Raw genomic sequence first — 9983 nt, 5'->3', positions numbered from 1 at the left:
GCAATCTCTGCTTGCATTCTACCTGGTGTGTGCTATCTCTGCTTACCCTCTATATCATGTGTCCAATCTCTGCATGCAGTTTTCATTGTGTTTACAATTTCTGCTTGAAGTCTACGTGGAGTCTGCAGTCTCTTCTTGCAGTCTACATGGTGCGTGCAATCTCTGCTTTCAGTTTACATGGTGTGTGCAATCTCTCCTTACAGTTTATGTGGTGTGTGCACTCTCTCCTTGTAGTCTACATGGTGTGTGCAGTCTCTGCTTGCAGTTTACACGGCGTGTGCAATCTTTGCTTGCAGTTTACATGATGTTTGTAATCTCTGCTTGCAGTCTGTATTGCGTGTGCAATCTTTGCTTGCAGTCTACATGGTGTGTGTATTCTCCACTTGCAGTCTGCATGGTGTGGGTAATCTCTGGTTGCAGTCCATGTGGTGTATGCAATCTCTGCTTGCAGTTTACATGGTGTGTGCAATCTATGCTTGCAGTCTACATCTTTTGTGCAATCTCTGCTTGCAGTCCACATTCTGTGTGTAATCTGTGTTTGCATTTTGCATGGTATGTGCAGTCCCTACTTGCAGTCTACATGGTGCATGCAGTCTCTGCTTGAAGTCTACATGGTGTGTGCAAGCTTTGCTTGCAGTTTACATGGTACTTTGCTTCTGCTGTATGAAGAGGTTACAGCTCTTGTTGAAGAGAGAGCTGTTGTTGTTGTTGGTGGTGGAACAGAAGTTTCCCTTGACGTTGTAAGTGCAGTTGTTTTTGTTGGAGTTGAGTCTGTTGTTATCTTTTATGTTTGTATCATTAAATCCTTGACTGGCAAAGGATCTTTATCTTTTCTTTCATATTCAGTTGCACAAAACATTTATATTGTACCACTCGCTTAGGATTCTTGAGATCATGTTCTATAATGTATATATGACCAGAGTAGAGACACTGTTCCCTTGAAGCCTGATGTAACGGAACAGAGTTCCCGTTTGGTAAATTGAGTAGTTATAGCCTACATACGTTAACGGGGCCTAAGCGATGGCAGACAGGGCAGCCAAAATGGACTACAGTCCACCCCAAAAAGCCATTACAAAGTCCTTCAAAGGGAAGGCAACTCTGTGTACACCATAAAAAATGGGAAAAGTACGTTATTATTATTATTATTATTATTATTGTTGTTGTTGTTGTTGTTGTTGTTGTTGTTGTTGTTATTATTATTATTATTATTATTACTTGCTGAGCTACAACCCTAGTTAGAATAGAAGGATGCTATAAGCCCTTGGCCCCTGGGCTTATAGCATCCTGGGAAAATAGCCCGGTGCGGATAAGAGACAAGGGAAAATAAGATATTTTAAAAACAGGAACACCTAAACAAATATCTCCCATATAAACTATGAACAACTTTAACAAAACGAGAGGAAAAATTGGATAGAAAGTGTGCCCAAGTCTACCCTCAACCAAGAGAAATCTTTCCCAAGGAAGTGGAAGATCATGGTACAGAGGCTATGGCACTACACACGACTAGAGAACAATGGTTTGATTTCAGAGTGTCCTCTTAGAAGAGCTGCTTATCATAGCCAAAGAGTCTCTTCTACCCTTATCAAGAGGAAAGGAGCCACTGAACAATTATAGTGCAGTGGTTAACCCCTTTTTGAAGAAAAATTTTTAAGTAATCTCAGTGTTGTCAAGTGTATGCAGACAGAGAAGAATCTGTAAAGAATATGCCAGACTTCTCGGTGTATGTGTAGGCAAAGGGAAAGTGAACCGTAACCAGAGAGAAGAATCCAATGAATTACTGTCTGGTCAGTCAAAGGACCCCATAACTCTCTAGCGGTAGTATCTCAAATGGTGGCTGGTGCTCTGACCAACCTACTACCTATATATATATATAATATATATATATATATATATATATATATAATATATATATATATATATATATATATATATATATATATATATATGATAAGTTATTTGAATATATATATATATATATATATATATATGATAAATTATTTGAATATATATATATATATATATATATATATATATATATATATATATATATATATATATATATATATATATATATATATACAGAGAGAGAGAGAGAGAGAGAGAGAGAGAGAGAGAGAGAGAGAGAGAGAGAGAGAGAGAGAGAGAGATTAGCTAGTCTGGACCCCTTGAAATAAGCAATTCTATTGACAGGGTTAATTTTACGAAATCTCATCTTCATAATAATAATAATAATGTCACTTTAATTAAGAAATATGAAAGTAAACAAATGCATTTTCATTAGTATGCTTTATTTATTTAGATAAATAGCATTAATATTTTATTGGCTAATAATGATTACTTTTCAGCTTATTTTTCTAAATTGATACATGATTATACGTTAGGAAACATGATTTTATTTTTTGATATATGGTAGTTAAATAAATCAATACTGATGCTAAATTTGGATTTCACATTAAATAGAAGAAAATCGTATAACAGGAAAAACCAGAGATTTCTAACCTCCGCTAATGGTTAATGGATTCGCCATGGCTTGATATCTATCTCTGGTGGAAATTTGGTCAAAATCCGTCGAATAGTTTTGATGTTATCTTTAAAGCCTGATCCGGATCTGAATCCTCTCCAACATTTATTGGGTTCGTACATGATGTAAGATCTATCTCTGGTGAAAATTTCGTCAAAATCCGATGAGTAGTTTTGACGTAATCTTGTCCATCATAAACCGACTTGATCGAATAACCTCCTGAGCGGAGGTAATTAATGGTGATGGTTATTAAACAGGGTAGTGAAGTCCCTGTAGAGTTAATGACCATACAAAGTCAAATTATACTAATTTGGCCGATTTTCTCAAGTTTCCATGTATCAGTTGTTAATTCCTCATAGCTTTCAAACCCGTTACATCTCGTTGTAGAAAATTTCCTTCTTTAGCAGGAACTGCTGGATCCAGTATTGGTATCGATCCAATCTCTAAAAGCCGAAACACGAGTATAGACACCTGGGCTGTTGGGGAAGGCGCATCCTACACCGTAGCTGACAATCCCAATTTGAACCCATTTATCAGGGCATACCTGGGCTACAAAGGGCCCACCACTGTCTCCCTGAAAAAAAAAAAAACTTAGTTATCAAGAAACTTTTAAATTATTATATATATATATATATATATATATATATATATATATATATATATATATATATATATATATATATATATACAGTATATATATATATATATATATATAGATAGATAGATAGATAGATAGATAGATAGAGATAATTATATACTACGGAGAATATTTATAAACAGAGTGAATCAATTTGATGCACAAAATAGAAGCGTATTTTCCAGATAGTTACAAAATCTTTGAATAGAAATATTTTATCATAATATAATTTTTTTTAAATGAAGAAGAGTCAAAAGACATTAACAAAAAAAATCGACTTATTAGGAATTTAAATCAATAAAGTACAAAGGCTAATCTAAAAATCATCATGTACTTAGATGAATAATGAATTAACTTGATTCTAAGGAGAACAAACAATAATTTCCCTCATAACAGAAAACGATATTTTCCTTTGTAACTGCAGGAGAAAGACCTCAGACATGCCCTTATTCATGTTGGGGATTGACAATTATCATCACCATGCTAGCCAAAGCAGATTGGTGATGGTGGGAGACTCTCTCTGATTACTTACAGCAAACCAATATAGCATGGGTGTCCCTGACTAGTACAGCCCTTCTAATTATGACAATACAAAAACACTTTCACCATGTTAAATATCCCCTCTCAGAAGTAGTATGTATCTCCTTTTTTTTATCATACATACCTGGCATGTATCTTTGCTGGGCGTGAGAGCGCACAAGACCTTTGATGTATCCGATGGTAGATATACTAAAGGGATACATTGGCTTATAGTTATTATGTCCAGTGTCACCTCTTGGAGAAGGCTTGGTAAGGTGAAGCTACCTGGGAAAGGTATGGAGTATCATCAGTGAAGTTTAATTCTCACAGTTTCATTCCATTTATTTTTATCTTCAAATTCTTTGTTGGAGAGAGAGAGAGAGAGAGAGAGAGAGAGAGAGAGAGAGAGAGAGAGAGAGAGAGAGAGAGAGAGAGAGAGAGAGAGAGAAATCCGTTTGACTTTCTTTTGCCCTTGATTTGTGTTACCAATTTTGTCCCACTTATCATACATATTTCTAATTGACTTATATGGATTACCATATGTTCACTTTTATAAGAGAGAGAGAGAGAGAGAGAGAGAGAGAGAGAGGAGAGAGAGAGAGGAGAGAGAGAGAGAGAGAGAGAGAGAGAGAGAGAGAGAGAGAGAGGTTTACACATTTTCGCCCTAAATTTGTACTAGTAATATGGTTCCACTTATTGTTCATATTTCTGAAATATGTTCCCCTTAATCACGAGAGAGAGAGAGAGAGAGAGAGAGAGAGAGAGAGAGAGAGAGAGAGAGGTCCATTAGTCATCCTTACCATAATCTAAAGTCCCCCATCCTGTAGCTACGGCCTTTCCTCCGAAGGGAATATCCGATTCCTCCGCCAGACAGATTGGTTGGATAGACGCATCGTTCTCGTAAGCCAGGTCACTCGGAAGCTCGATTAGGGCGATGTCGTTCGCCTGAGAGATGAAATAGGTCAAAGGTCAATGAATTTATGTATTTTAGAAGTTTTATTCCAGCTGTGACCAAGTTGTGGAATGAGCTTCCTGGTCGGGTAGTTGAATCAGCAGAACTTCAAAAGTTCAAAGTTGTAACAAATGTTTGTATGTTGAAGAAACAGACGTAAGTCTCATTTTATAGTTTATATATGAGAGATCTTTTAATGTTGTTACTAGTCTTAAAATAGTTTATCTAATAATAATAATAATAATAATAATAATAATAATAATAATAATAATAATATCTTGGTATGAGACCCTCCTTCAAACAGGTGGAGTTAAATACTATGGCTGCATCGGCAGAATCCAATTTCCTGTCCAATTTCTCGATTCTTCGGACAATTCTTTTTTCCGGATTGCTACATTCAGCTAGCAAGTTGGTGAAGCTCATCAGGGTGAAGGATACAATTTGGACAAGAAATTGAATAATAATAATAATAATAATAATAATAATAATAATAATAATAATAATAATAATAATAATAGTAGTAAGTAATGTAGCTATTATAGGCCTATCTCACAATTACAAAACCAAATGACGTAGTTATTAGAGCCCCATATGTTAATTCTAGGTTTAATTCACAATTGACTAAACCATATGGAAGCTGATTGATTATTTGCTGGAAAAAAATAAGTTTTTTTATTACGGAAAATTACCTTAAATTAACCAAAATAGGATATTACTATTAGGTGGAGAATTATATGAATTAGGCTCGAAAAATAGAGCACCAGAAGTATTAGATTCGGAAATTTACAACTGCAGGGGATTAAGCTCAGAGATAATGGGGATTTAGAATTGGAAATTTGGAGGTACGAAGGAATTAGGATAAAAAATTAGAAATATTGGGGAATCAGACTATGATTACACTCAGGATATTAGAGTCAGAATTATGACACAGGATTATTGGACATAGATATTTAGAACTACGAGGAATTAGGCTCCAAAATTAGAGATAATGGCAATTAGACTTGGAAATTTATAACTACATTCAATTAGGCTCAGAAATTAGATATAGGGAAGAATTAGACTGGGAAATTAAATTACAAGGGCATTTTAGACTCAGAAATTAGAACTAAATTGTATGTTAGACAAAGAATTTAGAGCTAGGGGATTTAGACTCAAGAATTAGAGGAACAGGGGAATTGGACTCGGAAATTTGGAGCAACAGAGGAATTACACTCAAATTTAGGGGTACAATGGCATTAAACTCTGTATCTAGAGCAATAGGTAATTTAGACTTAGAAATTAGAGCTACAAATGTTTTGAATTGGAAATCGGAGCAACAGGGGACTTGGAAATCACAACTACACAGAAATTACATTCAGAAATTTAGAGCTTCTGTGGGAATGATACTCTGAAATTAGAGCCACGGGGGAAATAGACTTTGGAATTAGAGCCACGGGAATTAGACTCTGAAATTAGAGCCACGGGGGAAATAGACTTTGGAATTAGAGCCACGGAAATTAGACTCTGAAATTAGAGTCATGGGGGAATTAGACTGAAATTAGAGCCACGGGGCAATTAGACTGTAATTAGAGCCAGAGAAATTGGACTCTGAAATTAGAGTCAAATGGGAATTAGACTCTAAAAATAGAGCCACGGGGAATTAGACTTGGAAATTAGATCCATGGGGGACTTAGACTGGGTAATTAGAGCCACGGAGAAATTAGACTCTGAAATTAGAGCCAAGGGGGAATTAGGCTTTGAAATTAGAGCCACGAGGGAAATAGACTCTGAAATTAGAGCTACAGTGGAATCAGACTCTGAAATTAGAGCCATGGGATTTTGACTCTGAAATTAGAGCTACGGGAATTAGACTTTGAAATTAGAGCCACTGGGTAATTAGACTCTGTAATTAAAGCCACGGGAATTAGACTATGAAATTAGAGCCACGGGGATTTAGAGTTAGGAATAAGGGCCACAGGGGAATTGGAGTGTGAAATTAGAGCAACGGGTTGATTAATCTCAGAAATTAGAGCCAAGGGGAATTAGACTCTGAAATCAAAGCCACGGGAATTAGACTCTGAAATTAGAGACACGGGGTAATTAGACTCTGTAATTAGAGCCAAGTGAAACATACTGGAAAATTAGAGCCACGGTGAATTGGACTCTGAAATTAGAGCCACTAAGGATCAGACTGAAATTAGAGACAAAAGGGAAATCCGATCAGAAATTAGAGCTACAGCGGAATGAGACTCACAAATTAGAGCGAGTGCGAATAAACTCTGAAATTAGAGCCAAGGGGAATTTGACTCTGCAATTAGAGCCTCGGGAATTAGACTCTAAAATTAGAGCCCCGGGAGAATTACACTCTGAAATTAGTGCCACGGGGGAAATATACTCTAAAATTAGAGGTACACACGAATCTGACTCGGAAATTAGAGCCACGGGAAATTAGACCTGAAATTTGAGCCACGGGGAGTTAGACTGAAAATATAATCACGTTAATTAGACTCTGAAATTAGAGCCACGGGATAATAAGACTGAAATTAGAGCAAAAGGTAATTACACTCTAAAATTGGGCCATGGGAATTAGACTCTGAAATTAGGGTCATGGGGTAATTAGACTCAGAAATTAGAGTCGTGGGGGTATTAGACTCCGAAAATAGAGCCAAGGGGGAATTACAGTGAAATTAAAGCTACAGGGAAATAGACTCTGAGATTAGAGCTACAGCCCAATCAGGTTCGGAAATAAGAACCACGGGGAATTAGACTCTGAAATTACAGCCACTGGGAATTAGACTCAGAAATTAGAGCTACAAGGGAATTAGACTCTGAAATTAGAGCCACTGGAAATTAGACTCGGAAATCCGAGCTACAAGGGAATTACCCCTTGAAATTAGAGCCACGGGTGAATTAGACTCTGAAATTAGAACCATAGGGAAATTAGACTCGGAAATCAGAGCCACGGTGAATTAGACTCCGAAATTAGAGTCACGGGGAAATTAGACTCTGAAATTAGAACCACATGGAAATTAGACTCGGAAATTAGAGCCACAGGAATTAGACTCGGAAATTAGAGTCACGGGAAATTAGACTCTGAAATTAGAATCACATGGAAATTAGACTCGGAAATTAGAGCCACAGGAATTAGACTCTGAAATTAGACCCATGGCAAAAATAGACTCTGAAATTAGAGTTACAAGGAAATTAGACTCTTAAATTAGAGCCACAGGAGAGTTAGACTCTCCAGTTAGAGCTAAAGTGGAGTTGCACTTGGAAATTGGAGCAACGGGGGAATTACACTCGGAAATTCCAAGTTTTTTCATCTTAGAATGAAAATCCAATATGATTTGATTTTTCAATCCTGGGGAACTTGGTTGATGAGTTTCATGATTTCCAACAGCGCGTTTAGATTATGATGTAATATAGAGGCATATTAAGAATGAATTAATCTTACGCTAACCAATACAATGTTATATTTAAAACGGCAAAGTAGTCACAGTCTACTTGAGATAAAATATATATATATATATATATATATATATATATATATATATATATATATATATATATATATATATATATATATATATATATATATATATATATATATATATATATATATATATATATTAAGTATAGGTTGAACTTAATATAACATTTTAATAAACACAGAATGATTATTAATGATATCGATTTGTTTTCAAAAGTGAAAAAACTTTAATTTTTCCATTATTATTATTATTATTATTATTATTATTATTATTATTATTATTATTATTATTATTATTATTATTATTATTATTATTATTACTTTCTAAGCTAAAACCCTAAGTGCAAAACCAGGATGCTATGAGCCCAAGGGCTCCAACAGTTAAATTAGCACAGTGAAGAAAGGAAATAATGAATTAAATAAACTACAAGAGAAGTAACTAACAATTAAAATAAAATATCTTGAAACAGTAACAACACGAAAATAAATCTTTTATATATACACTATAATTAGAAAAAATATTATAAGAAAAAAAAGATAGAATAGTGTGCTTGAGTGTAACCTCGTACAACTAACTAAAGTGAAGGAGTTGTAGTTTTCGTGAATGATGAATCCTGTTGCCTTCAAAGTGGTTGTTAAATACTGGTTGTTATTTCCATAACCAATTTCGACTCCGTTACGGTCAGGCTGGTTCCTGAGGAAGGAGAGTTTAGGTTGAATGATACCATTTTATATCATTTAGGTAAAGAAATATTTTTCCAAATTATATTGTCAGAGAAGTTCTGTACCGAATATATTATCATTATTTTTGTCACATTATAAAACATGATTGTTTTGAGGAATTATAATGTATATATGTTTGTTGTTGAATTACACTAAAGATATTTTTTCTTAAATTGTAATGTAAAAAGTTTTTTTTTTTTTTAAATAATGCTTTCGATTTTTTTTAAATTAACTGAAGCAATATTTTGTCAAATCATAATAAAAAATATGGTCAAACATATTAACAATGAAACCAAGTTTTTCATATCATACTGGCAATGAAAAAAAAAAATCAAATATAGAACATTAAAAAGTTTGATCAAGTTTTGCTAATAAAAAATAATCATAATGACCAATTTCTTTGACAAAAAGGAAAGAAAAACATTTAGTGTAAATATGCTGGAAAGGTGTGTACTGTAATTTTGTTCAGGGAAAATGTTCTTCCAGTCTCTGATGGAAAATGATTAATGTATTTACTCGCTATGATAACGAAAAAATGACCAGTCTCATCCACTAGTTTAATAAAATTCACAAACTCATACCGAAACCAAAGTGTGAAATGGCGGACTTTTTGGTATGGAGAAATATAATTCAACAAACTACTATGAAAATACAATGCATAATGACCAGAGTCAGCCACTACTATAAGCGAATATAGCAGAAGTACAGTAATAATTATTCCCACCCAGTAGTTTGGTCTCCAGCCCTATATCTTTAACACACTTTACCCAGGAGCTTCGTAAATGGCCACGTAAACAAACATTATCTCATTGCTCCTCTGTTCTAGCAAACGGTACATGGATGTTCAGTGTACGTTAAGGTATCATAGTTACCTATGATATTTTTGTTACATTTACACAAATCAGTAGTGAGAAATTGTCGACCTATAGCTATCCTTATGGCCAGAGCATGTTGAAGATTTTTGCCAATCATGTTGCTTGTCAACAGATCATAATATATATTTTGGGTTGAACCCAGTCTTAAGAAAGCAACGGCCGATCTCTATCTTTATGGCCAGAGCATGTTGAAGATTTCGCCCAATCGCGATGCTTGTTGGCAGACCATGTTATATATTTTGGGTTGGACCCAGTGGCTAGAAAGGGACAGCCGATCACTATCCTTT

The 9983-nt window shown here is 34.8% G+C and overlaps 1 protein-coding gene across 1 annotated transcript in view; it reads right to left on the bottom strand.

The window, feature by feature from the left end:
• Positions 1 to 2793: 2793 nt before the first annotated feature.
• LOC137626788 (transmembrane protease serine 9-like) overlaps positions 2794 to 9983 on the bottom strand; it is a 97933-nt gene continuing 90743 nt past the window's right edge. The window contains exons 15-18 of the mRNA XM_068357779.1: positions 8675 to 8792; positions 4478 to 4622; positions 3823 to 3962; positions 2794 to 3095 (exon numbers count right to left, since the gene is read on the bottom strand). Of these exons, the coding sequence (XP_068213880.1) occupies positions 2922 to 3095; positions 3823 to 3962; positions 4478 to 4622; positions 8675 to 8792 (577 nt within the window). The 3' untranslated portion in view covers positions 2794 to 2921. The remainder of the gene's footprint in view (positions 3096 to 3822; positions 3963 to 4477; positions 4623 to 8674; positions 8793 to 9983) is intronic.

This window comes from Palaemon carinicauda, chromosome 34, assembly GCF_036898095.1.
Source record: "Palaemon carinicauda isolate YSFRI2023 chromosome 34, ASM3689809v2, whole genome shotgun sequence".
In the NCBI taxonomy this organism is placed as follows: Eukaryota; Metazoa; Arthropoda; class Malacostraca; order Decapoda; family Palaemonidae; genus Palaemon; species Palaemon carinicauda.
Note: the sequence above shows the minus strand (reverse complement) of the source record. Positions and strands in the feature narration are given on the sequence as shown.